The 15,104-nt window shown below is 43.2% G+C and overlaps 1 protein-coding gene across 4 annotated transcripts in view; it reads right to left on the bottom strand.

Annotated features, from left to right (window-relative positions):
- Nucleotides 1-15,104, bottom strand: part of ARMH3 (armadillo like helical domain containing 3) — a 217,599-nt gene that overhangs the window by 162,956 nt on the left and 39,539 nt on the right. For all 4 annotated transcript variants that reach the window (XM_008270392.4, XM_002718677.5, XM_017348512.3 and 1 more), the window contains 8 exons: nt 14,735-14,827; nt 13,493-13,567; nt 13,287-13,373; nt 7,716-7,772; nt 5,906-5,949; nt 4,627-4,687; nt 3,053-3,099; nt 1,397-1,472 (listed from right to left, as the gene is read on the bottom strand). In XM_008270392.4, the coding sequence (XP_008268614.1) occupies nt 1,397-1,472; nt 3,053-3,099; nt 4,627-4,687; nt 5,906-5,949; nt 7,716-7,772; nt 13,287-13,373; nt 13,493-13,567; nt 14,735-14,827 (540 nt within the window). The remainder of the gene's footprint in view (nt 1-1,396; nt 1,473-3,052; nt 3,100-4,626; nt 4,688-5,905; nt 5,950-7,715; nt 7,773-13,286; nt 13,374-13,492; nt 13,568-14,734; nt 14,828-15,104) is intronic.

The following is a 15,104-nucleotide window of genomic DNA, read 5'->3' as shown; positions in this document are numbered from 1 at the left end:
GATCATTTTGTCTGTTAAAAGCTAACCTTATGCTAGACAGCATATTTTTTACTTTTCTTCTCTGGAAATTGGTGAGATAATGAGATAAGTGCCTTGGCCTATTTTACTTCCAATTGTAATCCCAAAGTGACTTATAAAGCAGAAACCCTGATATAAAAATCCATATGGGGGGCGGCACTGCAGCTCAATAGGCTAATCCTCCGCCTTGCTGCGCCAGCACACCGGGTTCTAGTCCTGGTCGGGGCACCGGATACTGTCCCGGTTGCCCCTCTTCCAGTCCAGCTCTCTGCTGTGGCCCGGGAGTGCAGTGGAGGATGGCCCAAGTGCTTGGGTCCTGCACCCCATGGGAGACCAGAAGAAGCACCTGGCTCCTGCCTTCGGATCAGCATGGTGCGCCGGCCACAGCGCGCCGGCCACAGCAGCCATTGGAGGGTGAACCAACGGCAAAGGAAGACCTTTCTCTCTGTTTCTCTCTCCCCCTGTCCACTCTGCCTGTCAAAACAAAACAAAACAAAACAAAAAAAATCCATATGGAAAATAATGCCAGGGGATTTCTGGGGAGAAAAATGAAGCAATCGCAACTTATTTGGGTTAACAAGATTAGCAAAACAGTCAAAACCATTAACCTGGCCAGTCGTGAGACCCACATTAGCACTAGACAGACACACGCACATTCAAGGACAGCACGGGCACTGATGTTAGTACCACCCGACAATGCAAAGCAGTGTTAGACAATACAGCCACAAAGGCTTCTTTTCCCCCTATAAATAAATTCATTCTAAATAGCAGCCCAATTAGATTTTTTTAATCAAAACTTGGTACTACAGGATCATTTCCTGCATTCTTCACAAATATGAGAAAGTCCACAGGGCTCCATCTCATCATCAGTTACTAGATGAAATTGTACCTTCTCATATCCATCTTCCAGAAAAGCAGAATCCAGAACAAAATCACATCTCCAACAACACAGAAGATTGGCAAGAGGGGCTGGCCAGCCTCCACACATTTTTAGTTTTAGTAGCATAGATATTTCATCAGCAAACCCCTATTTCCATTTCTAACACTTACCTGTTTGGCAAGATCATTTAAATTAATCTATCATGAAAAACTGTCACCAACCAAAAGCTTTTTTTTTTATCCTTAAAAAGTAAGTTCTTACTATATGCTCCTTTCAAATGTTCGCTATAAGGCATAATTTCTTCTATTGTAAACATTCAGAATGCTCAAAGACCTCCATGCAGATGGCCAAGGCATTAAGCCACCATTTCAGACAGCCCACAACTCAGTGCCTCTCATATGCCAAACAGAAACTCCCAGACAGGGAGTTTCTTTTCAAAGAAGTAAATCTATTTGAAATTCAGGGAGAGAAGGGATGAGGCATATTAAGGTAACCAACCTGAGCCAGTACTGTGATGAAGTTGCGATTTAAATGAACCGCTTCATAAAGTGCCAGAAGAATGGCCTCATTGGTTCTAAACAAGAAGAGAACAAATTGGAGTGATTTATAGTAGAACAATGAAAACAGGACAAACATCAGGATATGATTTTACCACAGTTCCTTATTATCTGGCCCTTTGAGTTTCTAATGTTCCATATGCAAAAGTGTATGTGCCCTCCCCCATCCCCGTGCACTTTGGTGTAGCAGGTAAGGCCGCTGCCTGCAGTGCCAACATCCCATATGGGCACTGGTTCAAGTCTCGGCTGCTTCACTTCCAATCCAGCTCCCTGCTAACATGCCTGGGAAAGTAACAGAAGATGGCCCAAGGATTTGGGCCCTTGCACAATGTGACAGACCGTGAAGAAGCTCCTGGAAACTGGCTCTATATCAGCACAGCTCCAGCCAATGTGGTCATTTGGGGAGTGAACCACAGGATGGAAGATCTCATGTGCATTCTCATATTCTCTCTCTCTCTCTCTCTCTCTCTAACTCTGCCTTTCAAGTAGATAAATAAATCGTAAAAAAAGAAAAAAAGTATATGAAAGTATATGGAGGGGGCACTGGCATCGTGGCATAGCGGGTAAAGCTGCCGCCTGTGACACTGGCATCCCATATGCACATCAGTTTGTGACCCAGCTGCCCCACTTGTATTCTAGCTCCCTGCTAATGGCCTGGGCAAATCAGAATAAGATGGCCCAAGTGTTTGGACCCCTGTCACCCACATGGGAGACCTGGAAGAAGATCCTGGCTCCTGGCTTCAGCTAGGCTCAGCCTCTACCACGACCATCTGGGGAATTAACCAGTATATGGAAGACCAACCTCTGTCTCTCTCTCTCTCTCTCTCTCTCTCTCTCTGTCTCTGTCTCTGTCTCTCTCTCCACAGCTTTGACTTTCAAATAAATAAAGAAATCTTAAGGGGGGGTGGGGGATTGGCATTGTGGCATAGCAGGTAAAATTACTGCCTATAACACCAGCATCCCATATGGGCGCCAGTTTGTGTCCAGTTGCTCCATTTTCAATGCAGCTCCCTGCTAATGGCTTGGGAAAAGCAGACGATGGCTAAGAGTTTGGGACCCTGCACCCACATGGGAGACACAGATGAAGCTCCTGGCTCCTGGCTCCTGGCTTCAGCAGGGCCCCGCACTGGCTGTTGTGGCCATCTGAGTGAAGTAGCAGATGGAGGATCTGTTTCTCTCTGTCTCTCCCTCTCTGTAACTCTTTCCAATACATAAATAAATCTCTTTTTAAAAAGTATATAGGGGAGGAGTTGGGGCCTTCACTTTAACTCTAGATGGCAGTTCTTATCTGCATCACTCACTACATCCCCTCTCACTTTTCCACCCCAATGCAGTTACATCCTCAACTGCTTTAGATACTCAGCCCTCTTTTGTTTCATTCCAGAGATAGCTCTAACAGTTTTTCAGCTTCTTGAGCAGTAGATATGAGACAAAGCAGAGATTTCTAAAGGTTCAGAATTGTGTAAAGCCCAAGAAACATTTGACAAATAGCAAAAAAAAAAAAAAAGGCAGCAAGAGGTAATATTTCAAACTCCCATATCCAGGGGTTCGGCCCACAATCAGGTCCAGTTCACACACAAGAACGCCAGGTACTTACTGCACTGAGATTTTCTCATGGGCGTCTGCTATGAACATGCTGCCCACCTGTGGAAAAAAGGGAGCACTGCAGACTTACAGTGCGAGGAGTCAGAGGAGCTCGGTGCCTATGACGCCTTCAGCAGTGAAAACTCCTAACTCTGCCCCACCAGCCACACACCAAAGCCACCCTGTGAAGCTCTTAAAAGACCCATAAAGTAATAAAGAAGATAATGAGAACCCTACTGACTCATCTTGCCTTAAAGGACCTTAAAAAGAAAAGTCCCAGTATTTTTGGTCCAGCTTTCGGTTCAGTGCGGAAGTTTCGCAGCCCTGACAGGAAGCAAAGGTTAGCCACTACACCCTCACTGTTCTGCATTCTTCCCCAGATGCTGCTTACCTGGGGTCGGGAGCTGACTCAGGAAGAAAATCACAGAGAGCAGACTGACATCAATCAACATAGGGCTACATGCAGGGGAATGTTTGGGTCTCAGACCACAGAAGTCTACTGAGACCGTTCTCCACCCTTCAGATCCTAGTATCTTTAGTTTGTGTCCTAGTCCAGGTAGACAAGTAAGAAATGGAGTAGGCTGCTCTAAGACGTTTGATATCAGAAGAACCAAGAAAGATGTCCACCCCCTAAAAATACCTTTTTCTCCTGCTCATTGATGCCCAAGGCTATGCAGCTGACGCTTTACTGATCTGATACAAAATCTTTCCTTCCTGGCTAAAAGACAAAGACCCCTGAGAGCAATGTAATTCCAATACATTTACTCGAGCGTCAGTACAAAACTCATACTTCTGTAGTCTCAAAAAAATTCACTGATTTATGGTTCACAGCGATACTGAATAAGGTCCTTTTCTGAGAGTGAGCTCTGGAACAGAATAATGTATAGGACTAAAGAAAAAAAGTGTGTGGAGGGGGAGTTAACTGTTTCTTGTAATAAACTCAAAAACTACCTTGACTTAACGCTGATAATTTGGACACTAATCCCGCCCCCCCCCAAAAAAAAAAAAACCTTAGATTTTTCTGTCTGGATTCTAAGACCACCAGCCACCCACATTTCTTTCTTAACAATTAGTCCCACAGCATCAGGCCCAAAATGCCAAAACTGCCAAGGCTGAGACCCCTTGCCCTGGATTCTTGTGAACTGAACCAGTAACTTTCCTAAACCTAGGCTCTCTCAGCCCAGACCCCAAGCCTTTAGAGGAATGGCTCAGACCCACCGAACAAGCCCTGCACCCCAAGAACTATGAGGGATCAAATGACCATAGCTGACAGCAAAGAAGTCCTCAGGAGAGGACTCAAGCTTAACCCCTCCCAATCCAGGTTCCACAGGGTCAGCGCTTTAGGAAGCAAAAGCCTGACTTAATGTGTAACTTTTCTTTAGAGAAACAAAATCAGTCCCAGAGGAATCAAAGCTCTCCTTTCCCTCATCTCATTTGGTTTTGGAATTTAAAATCTACTCTGAGCAGCCTTTCTCCCCTCATCCTTCTACCACCTCCAACTTCTAGAACTTCTGAGCCCCAGATTTGCCTATCCCTGTAGACCTCACACGTTTCTGACAAGGAGAAAAAAAAATAGGTGGGACTTACCATATTTGTTAAAGCAGAGAAAAAACCGCTCTGGTGTTCTTCCTCCTTATCTTTATACTGCCTGAACGAAAAGAACTAAATTCAACTTCAGCATTATTTATCAAGTCTGTCTGGGTAATCCAAGCAGAAGTGTCTGACCCCAGAAAACTAAAGCATATGACAATGCAACCACTGTGGATTCCCCTGCACGCTAAGAGGCACCCATCTGCTCCTGAGGAAGTGTGTACCACAATGCCTGGCTACTTTGCAAGAGACTTAGAAAGCAAGCTACGGAAGTGTGAAACTGCTCTAACATATGGCTGATCCAGTTATTTCCCAAACAGACTATTACTTGAAAGTGTGACAGGGAAATCACTTTAAGGCTGCAACAGTGAAAATCTTGTTTGTTTTTGAAGGAGAAGAAGAAAAATCTGAGAGCTAAAACATTCATAGAGATAGGACAGATTCGAAGTTCCAGCATCGAATTGTGAGTGAAGAAAGTCTACATTTGCCAGGATTAGAGACACTTCTAGTTTCCATTCACTGAAAACCAGATCATTCCCCATCCACAGCAAGAAGGAATGCAAGCTGCAAGGAAGAGAGCCCGCAGGATATACAGGGACTCTGGGAAACTGAGGCTGCTTCCTAAGTGGGGAAAAAAAAATAACTCTCAAACTAGAGCTAACTCAATATACTTATTCTATTCTTTTCAAGAATAAAAAAAGCAGTACTTCACATGATTTTTTCACAGAAAATTATATTTGTATGATACACTAGACTAACTGAAAGAGCCTGCTGATAGCTGGAAAACTGGTTTAAATGTTCTGCAATATCTGCAGTAAAATACCTACCAGAATGCACCTAATTGCTTAAACTAAAGATGGACACTAACCTGGTGGTTCTGGTCCCCTGGTGTTTAAAACAATCTCTACTAGGGGCCGGCGCCATGGTGCAGTAGGTTAATCCTCCACCTGTGGCACCAGCATCCCATATGGGCACCGGTTCTAGTCCCGGATGCTCCACTTCCAATCCAGCTCTCTGCTGTGGCCTGAGAAAGCAGTAGAGGATGGCCCAAGTCCTTGGGCCCCTGCACCCATGTGGGAGACCTGGAAGAAGCTCCAGGCTCCTGTCTTCAGCTCGGCCAAGCTCCAACCATTGCAGCCAATTGGGGAGTGAACCAATACCTCTAAGACTCTTTCAGAATGGGTAAGAGAACTTCACCCAACTCCAACAAATCAGTTCCCTAGTCTACTGATTCAACTGAAAATTAAACTCTCCCCTTCTGGAAAGGCGCACTTACCTGTTGTACTCAGATAAAGCCTGAGCAATCACAAGCCCCATTCCCTGGAATAGAAAAGGCAGCACAGGTCAAACAAGCAAGCAGGTTTGGGGGAGTGGTGGCAATTCTGTGCCTGGGCCACAGAGGAAACCAATTACACTCCCACAGTCCAAGTCCAAGAAGTTCTGCCTGGAAGCTGGCAACAAGGACAGAAAGTCTGAGAGGCATGGTCAAAGCATCAAAAGGAACTTCAGAAAAGAATTTTCTAATCTAATTATCATATTTAATGGCCCCAGATACAATTATAATATAGTAACAAGGAGTGAGAGACAAACCCAAATGAAGACAATTTCACTGGGATCATTTTCATCTCAAAAGAAAAGGCTGAGGGGCCGAGGCTGTGGCATAGAAGGTAAAGCAGTGCCAGCATCCCATATGGGCGCCGGTTTGAGTCCTGGCTGCTCCACTTCTGATCCAGCTCTCTGCTATGACCTGGGAAAGCAGTAGAAGATGGCCCAAGTTCTTGGGCCCCTGCACCCACATGGGAGACCCAGAAGAAGCTCCTGGCTTCGGATCGGCCCAGCTCTGGCCATTCTGGCCATTTGAGGAGTGAACCAGTGAATGGAAGACGCCCCACCCTCTGCCTCTCTGTAGCTCTGCCTTTCAAATAAATAAACAAATCAAGGAAGGAAGGAGGCAGGGAGGAGGGGAAGGTAGGAACGAAAGGCTGAGTTGGAATCTTGACAAAAAAAAACCCTCTTCTGTTTCCAAATCAGCCACAAAAAAAGTTGACAAATCCCATGCAAAATGAAGGCACAAAGAGGCCACAAGAAAACAGGAAGTGTAAAAGTGAAGAAGCATCAATACATGTTAAACTGATTAATCAACACTCCCCCAAAACCTGGGAAGCACACAGCACAAAGATCAATGAAGGCCACAAGGATAAACAATGCATGTGTTTTCTTCAAAAGGGAAATCAGAAGAAATAAAAAGTGTGGGGCTGGCACTGCAGTGGGTTAAGGCAACACCTGCCATGCCAGCATCCCATATGGTTGCAGGTTCAAGTTCTGGCTGCTCTACTTCTGATCCAGCTCCTTGCTGATATACTTGGGAAAGCAGCAGAAGATGGCCCAAGTCCTTGGGTCCCTGCACTCCCATGGGAGACTCAGAAGAAGGTCTTGGCTTCCACCAGGCCCAGCCTTGGCCATTGTGGCCATTTGGGGAGTGAACCAGTGAATGGAAGATATCTCTCCCCCCTACACTCTATAATTCTGCCTTTCAAATAAATAAATAAAATATTTTAAAAAAGAAAAAAAATGAAATGAAGAGGGTAGAATATAAAGGAAAAAAGTAAGATGGCTGGCTATCTTCTTCCTCCTTATATCCAGAGATCAGAAGTTACATCCCAAACATTCAAGGAAACATACAGCAGAAGTATAGCATCCTATTATGTTTCAGCATCACCAAGCAGCTCTAAATACCTAGCTAGTTCTATAAGGACATTCTAGTAATTTAGTCATCCCAGCTTCCTTATTCTTGGACATGGAACTTAGTGACTCTGTAGGATAATCAAACTCAGCAGACTACAACATGAAATATCACCAACGGCTTCCATGATTCGTGAGCAAATGTCCCCTCAAACTTCCCTAGACTGACAGTTAGAATTCAGTAAGACAAATGCACTGATGCTCTTTAAAAGAAGTATCAACTCCCTCTGTATTCCAGGTAAAATCAACACCCATAGCTCTTTGCTCTCGGTTCTGTGTCCACTGAAATTAAAGCCATTGAATGTAGGTAAGTACAGCAACTACACAAGGATCCAGATACTCACATTGAGTGTGGCCTCATCATCCACAATAGACAGCTTCACAATATAAGGATTCACAGACTGTTAAAAAAGAGAAGAGACTCAAAGTGAATGTGACCCTACATAAGAAAGCCCAGGAGCTATTTAACAAAGTATTAACAGACATGCCTCTGTGAGGCTCTTTGTACAGCAAGGCTCCTGAGATCCAGAGGCAATGCCTCTTGACTGCTCCCTATCTCGCCCCTCTATTTCTAGTAAATCTCTCAATGTGCATGGGCACTCACCAAATGCACACCACACATCACACCTCCGTAACAGTTCTACTTGCATCTCCTTGAGGCTGAATTAGCTCAAGCCAACATCTACTAGTTTTCCCATCTTTCCCTCTTACTTGTTTCTAAAAAGTAAGTGAACACTCCATAAAGCTCACTTTGTCCTACCCTACCAAGTCCATGGGGATGACTATCTTTTGGGAGACATACTGGCTGCTTTGCCATCAGGCACATATTTATAAGTTTCTAACTTACATTCTCATCCCAAAGGTACCCTAACCGTTTCACAAACTATATGCAAAGACTTATTCACCCATCTGTAAAACAAAGCCACCTTGGGGGTAGAAAGAGGCAGCTGCTTAACAGCCAGAGAGGCCATTTATGGGGATCTCATACCCAAAGTAACACTGCAGGGGGAATGGGAAAAAAGGATGTAATTACCCAAACAACAATCTGGTCAGGACACTGGGATTTAATGATTGTCCCATCTCCTATAGCAGTAGAAGATTTCTTGAATTTTTCCAGACCCAATCTCAGCTGGTAGCATATGGAAATGGACATATATTTAATCTCATTAAACAACTCTTCTATCTTTTACAAGTGGGATGAGAACCAATGACCTACTACTCACCTTGAAAACATCACACCCATAGGATGTGAGGAAAGACACCATATGAGAGCAGGCACCAATTCTAACCCAAGGGAGGGAAGAAACAATAGTTCTCAAATTGGCAGTTTTTACAGCTACCAAGAAAACTCATTACTAAGAAACTTGAAAACTTAACTGAAAGGCTAACCCCCCATGTAGACTTTATTTAACCAACTTTCTGAGGACCTCTTTTGCATGTCAATTGAGAACAGAAAAAGAGATGGATTTGCTTTTTTTTTTGCTTTTTAGACTTGCTTTCTTAATGGCCCAAATGTGTAAAATTTATACACACAACTCAAGGCAATAGAACCCACTCCACTTGTTCCTTGATCTGTCAGAGGGAAGGCTCTCAACATATCTTCCTACAACCAAGAGTCAAATTCTGCTGATGCTACAGGCTTCAGACAAGATCCAATGAAATAGATCCTTGGAAAAGAACATCAGCAGTTGGTTGACCTAGAGATGTCACCATAATGAGAGCAACACTACAAAAAGACCACAGTTTCTTGGCACAATTTTTGAAAGTCACTCATCATCCCAAAAGTAGACAGTTTCCAGTAATGATAAGGATCACTGATGACTCAGGCCAGCAAATGCTTTGGCAGTAAATTAGAAAAAGGCAAGGTGGCTAAAAGCAGAGGTTTGAGCTATTGTGTTATTGAGTTATTGTGACAAGTGAGGCACATTAATGAAAACAAGCTTCAATTTCCATATCTGTAAAATGGGGATATTTTCTTCCATGGGGTTGCTATAAAGCTGAAATGAAATGAAACAAGTAAAATCCTGAGCACCTGATAAGGGTTCACTAACTGGTAACTATGTATTTTTTTCCTTTCACATTATCATATTCAAAGGGAAGTTATTTGGGGAAAAGTTGAGGGGCAATAACAACTTGCAAGTAGATACAATAAACAGTTTTGTAATTTCTCAGAGATATTAGGTTCCAGGCAGCAGCTGGGGCTCTGAGTCATTTTATCTCGAGATTTGATCAGCCTAGAAGGTCAGATCTTGCTGCTGTGAAAATTTCTATTCTGCTGGATACTGGACAACTTTACACAACTGCTGTGCTGGCCACTTTTTAAAACTGAAGGCAGGAGCTGGCGCTGTGGCATAGTGGGTAAAGCCGCGCCTGCGGTGCCAGCATCCCATATGGGCACCAGTTCCTGTTCCGGCTGCTCCACTTCCAATCCAGCTCTCTGCTATGGCCTGGGAAAGTAGAAGAGGATGGCCCAAATCCTTGGGCCCCTGCACCTGCGTGGGAGACCGGGAAGAAGCTCCTGGCTCCTGGCTTCAGATTGGCACAGCCCTGGCCAATGTGGCCATCTGGGAAGAGAACCAGCGGATGGAAGACCTCTCTCTCTGCCTCTCTGTAACTCTGCCTTTCAAATAAATAAAATTTTTTTTAAAAATCTTTAAAAAAAAAAAACCTGAAAGCAATCTACTTTGTATCCACAAGACAGAATTATGATATCTTTTCTATCACTTCTGTTCCTTAACTTCAATACTTCAGTTGCCTGCTTTGTGCTTAGCTGGGTATCCACCCTCTCTGGAAAGGCTGCTATTTTCCCCACTGGTCACAGAGTGAGTATGGAAGTAGTTAGCCCCAGCACATCTTCCATACTAGTTTGCATAAAATTTCACCAGCTTTTGGTTTTGTTATACTCATCTGAAACTCCTCATGTTCCTATCAGAAATCTTCCTACTCATGGTCACTAGGCTTCCTTAATGTTTTCTGGTGAATGACTTATATCAAAAGCTGCAAAGCCCAGATAAATTATGCCTGCCAGCTCACCCTTGCCCACTATATTAATTCTTCTGGGGCTCCTGACAGACTAGAGATGCATACCTCACTCCAGAAATATGATTTTCTCTAGTTCCTTGGCCATGTTCAATTTTTCAGGCTGACATTTCAGAGAGCCCTACTGGGCTAAACCAGGGTTCAATTCACATTTACAGAGGCTAAGCCATTGCCTCAGAGTGGCCCGCATCCAGCAGAATGCTCTGAAAATATTCATTACTGATGATGGTGCGTTCCTGTCACATATAACTCAACTCTCTTTAACTATCCTCAGCATTTTTCCTCAGCTATTTTTCTTGCTGTTGTAATAAGGCCCCAGAGGCTATTACACATGACAGATCATAATGGCTACCACGCCAGCCTCCTCCAAATCCCCAGTAAAACAGGTGTTGGTGATAAATTACATATTTATTAGTAGCTCTGCACACCATTCATCAGTTCCTCCAAGACAATGAAAGTGATCAACTCCAGGGATTTGTAACACATTAACATTGCTCTACATATTCCAGTCCCTCCTTAAGTATCCCTTTCTCACAGTCTTTCCTTCTTCCATCTCTCTCCTTATAGAAAACTCTAGATTTTGTGTCACTCATCACCTTCATCCTGGCCAAATGAGGCTTAACTAAGAACTATATCAAAAATCACTAAGTGAAGATCCAGAAGCTCAGAAAAGAAAATCCTTTGCCTAGCTAGCCCACTTCTCATAGCAGCAACACATTAAGCAAAGAAAGTCAGGTTGCCTCAATGCAATACCTGCCCTCTGGGTTCAATAAAGTATTCCTTAGTATCCAGAATTCAGTGCCACATGTTTCCCATGCCTTGAAAGCAATCTCCCAATTAGGGTCATGGTCTTCCCTGACTGGCCCCTTCCTTCTCAACCTTTGGAGGAGAATCAAGCACATGTGCCAACTCAAGTATAAACCTCTGGGTTCTGATCTTCATTTCAAAACCTATGAATATGTATATAATTAATTCAGGGGCAAAGAGAGCTGCAGAATTTATATAGATAAGGCCCTATCTTCAATTTTTCATTAAATGATACTTATGCAAACAGACTACATTAAGGAAATCTGATACACAAAACACTATATCTAAAAACAGATGCCCTAGGTCAATGGTTACCAATTCTAACTAATCATTAGGCCAGTGCTGTGGCATAGTAGATAAAGCCGCCACCTGCAGTGCCAGCATTCCATATGGGCACCAGTGCAAGTCCCTGCTGTTCCACTTCCAATCCAGCTCTCTGCTATGGCCTGGGAAAAAAGTAGAAGATGGCCGAAGTCTTTGGACCCCTGCATCCACATGGGAGACCCAGAGGAAGCTCCTGGTTCCTGGCTTCGGATCAGTACAACTCCGGCTGCTGCAGCCATCTGGGGAGTGAACCAGCAGTTGGAACCTCTCTCTCTCTCTCTCTGCCTTCCAAATAATAAATAAATAAATCTTAAAAAAAAAAATAATAACAACAAAACAAGGGCAGGTATTTGGCTCAGTTCCCATACCAAAAGTATCTGGTTTCAGTCCCAGTTCCACTTCTGATCCAGCTTCTTGCTAACAAGAATCCTGAGAAGCAATAGGTGATGGTTCAAGTACTTGGGGTTCCTGCTACCCACGTGGGAAATCCAGGTTGAGTTCCAAGTTCTTGGCTTTAGACTGGCTTTAGACTGGTTACTGTAGCATTTGGGAAGTGAAACACCAGATGGAAGATCAATCTTATATATGTATGTCTGTGCGTGTATGTGTGTGTGTGTGTGTGTTTCTCTGCCTTTCAAATAAAATGAAAGAAATATTTAATTTTAATTTTAAAATTATAAAAAAAAAAAACATATTCCTAGCAGTCACTCTATCCCTACCCCTACCAAAAGATTCTGATTCAGTATGGAGTATCCAGAGTAAAGCTCACACATTTTTTTTCCCTTTCAACATTTATTTATTTGAAAGGCAGAGAAACAGAGACAGACAGACTGACAGAGATCCCCCATCCACTGCTTCACTCCCCAGAAGCCTAAAACAGCCTGGGCTGGTCCAGGCTAAAACCAGGAGCTTTGAATCCAATCTGAGTCTCCTATGTGGGTCCAGGGACCCAGCTACTTGAGCTATCATCTGTTGCCTTGCATTATCAGGAAACTGGAATTGGGAGCAGCGCTGGGACTTAAACACAAGCATCCCAATATTGGATGCAGACATCCCAAGCAGCATCTTAACTGCTGTGCTAAATGTTTACCCCAGAAATTTCTTCTTTGTAAGAAATTTCGCGATTTTTTAAACACTGCACAATTTCTTTCTTTTTTTAAGATTTATTTTTATTTATTTGAATGACAGAGTTACAAAGAGAGGTAGAGACAGAGAGAGAGGTTTTCCATCCACTGGTTTACTGCCCAATTAGCCGCAGTGACCAGAGCTGCGCCAATCCAAAGCCAGGAGCTTCTTCTGGGTCTCCCAAGCAGGTGCAGGGGACCAAGGACTTGGGCCATCTTCTACTGCTATCCCAGGCCATAGCAGAGAGCTGGATCAGAAGAGGAACAGCCGGGACTAGAACCGGCACCCATACAGGATGCCAGCACTGCAGGCCAGGGCTTTAACCTGCTCACCACAGTGCTGGCCCTGAAATTTCTTAATTTTATTAAGTTTGGTTTGAGAACCATGATACTAATGGTCATGATACTACTTACTCTTTTTACTATAATCTGTACTATAGGATTCCTTTAAACAAAACTATACCCTCTGCCCTATGCATTTAGTAGACTTTAATAATTTATAAAAGTTATTATACCATTTACCAAGAACATGTCTTTTACATTAAGCAAAGCCCTTTAGGAATACCCATATGTGGGAAGATTATATAAAGGTAACAACAGTCCACTGAAGAGCTTACTTACCTCATATTTTCTATAATTCACCAGCAAAGCCAAGAGGACAACAGCGTCATACCCATGCTCTCTACGACTTGGAGGGTGGGAGAGAATCTGTAACAAAAACCAGAAATCCATGAGTGCTAATTCCTGGTTCCTGGGAAAACAGACAAAGAAAATTTAAGGAGGTAATTTATCTACAAGAGAAAGAGTTAACAAGGAAATTGCCCTACCTGTAAAATTGCTTCAAATATGCTGTTGATCATTACATATTCCAAGATAGTGTTCTGGCTGATGTTATCTGTCACCTGAATAAAATAAAAGGGTTTTTAAAGTCTGTACTGAGGCACTCTCATATCTCACATATATCTCTTCCCCTCGCATCTAAGAAAAACAGAAATATCAACAACATTCTCCCAGACACTTGTGAAACTTTCACAAGTACCCCAAAGCAACCAGACCTTGAGTAGACACATACAATAAGGGTAGGAAATCAGCAAATTCAAACTTCCTAAGGGGAGAATCCTGGCCTAGAGGTTAAGACACGGCTTGGGATACCAGCATCTCATATCAGAAAGCTTGGGGTTGGGGTCCTGGCCCCACCCATGATTCTAGTTTCCTACTAATGCACACCATGGGAGGCAGCAGCAGTGGCTCAGGTCCCTGCCACCACCAAGGGAGACTTGGATTGACTTCATGGTTCCTGGCTTCCAGCTCCAGCCTGGCCCAGCTGTTGTGAGCATTTGGAATAAACCAGCAGATGGTAGATTGGTATCTCTCTCACACACACATACTTACCTACTTTCTTTTATTTCTTTCTCCCTCTCTTTCTCTCTCACCTCCCCCCTTCCCTTGCTCTCAAATAAATTAAACCAATATATTTTTTAAAAATTAAAAAAAAAGAAACAACCTAAATCTTTGAACTCTCTATTTCTCTCATACCTTCAAACAAGCATTTGTTTTGCAATTTCTTGGGTTCCATTCCTCAAATGCACAGGTAGATATTTCTAAATCCAGAAGTCTTCAAACAGTTATAGGGTAAAGGAACCACCAGAAATAAATGAACAATACCCTACCCTCCTTCCACTAGGAAGTACGGGTCAGCCTCTAGTCAAAAAAGCAAAACCAGAACAAATAAAAATATTCACAAGCAAAGAATATAAAACTGTTTCCAAATGAGACCAATGAGAAGGACAAATCTGATAACCCTGAAGACAATTCTGGCAGGGTCCTGAACTGAAAACAGCTCATGGCCTGCAGGCTGAAAATACCAGTAGTCACTCTCAGGAGCCACTCGCAGGATGCAGAAGCCCACACAACTTCCTTATATATGTTCAGAAACAAGAGAGTGATGCAACACCCTAGTGGAGACCTTTTTTTCTCTTTTCCTTTCTAACTTGAGCCTCAAGTATTTCAGTAAGCTCACCACTGCTGTCAGTTAATGTCCTTGGCAAACATACAGAGGGGTCACTTACAGTTACTAAGCAAAGGAGGAGTTTCAGACATAAACTCTTCAGACTTTCAGAACCTTCTGCACAAAGCAATGAATCCAAACTCTCCATCAAGTTCTGAGAAAGAGAATTGTTAAGCATTAAACCATACCAGTAATATCTACATCCCCATCTTTGTCCAACTCTGGGTTATGTTACAAAAGATAATGTAAATCACACAAGGAGGCAATCACACCATTCCTTTGGGAGTAAGTCGTGCAAGATTAGACAAAGAAGAAGACTTCAAAGTCTAGCTGTTTCAGAAAAAATCATTTAGAACAGTGCACAGAACAATAAAGCATTCACTATTCCACCAAATGAATGTCTGCAGCCTGTCATCCACATAGAAACCTTT

This window comes from Oryctolagus cuniculus, chromosome 15, assembly GCF_964237555.1.
Source record: "Oryctolagus cuniculus chromosome 15, mOryCun1.1, whole genome shotgun sequence".
Lineage (NCBI taxonomy): Eukaryota > Metazoa > Chordata > Mammalia > Lagomorpha > Leporidae > Oryctolagus > Oryctolagus cuniculus.
Note: the sequence above shows the minus strand (reverse complement) of the source record. Positions and strands in the feature narration are given on the sequence as shown.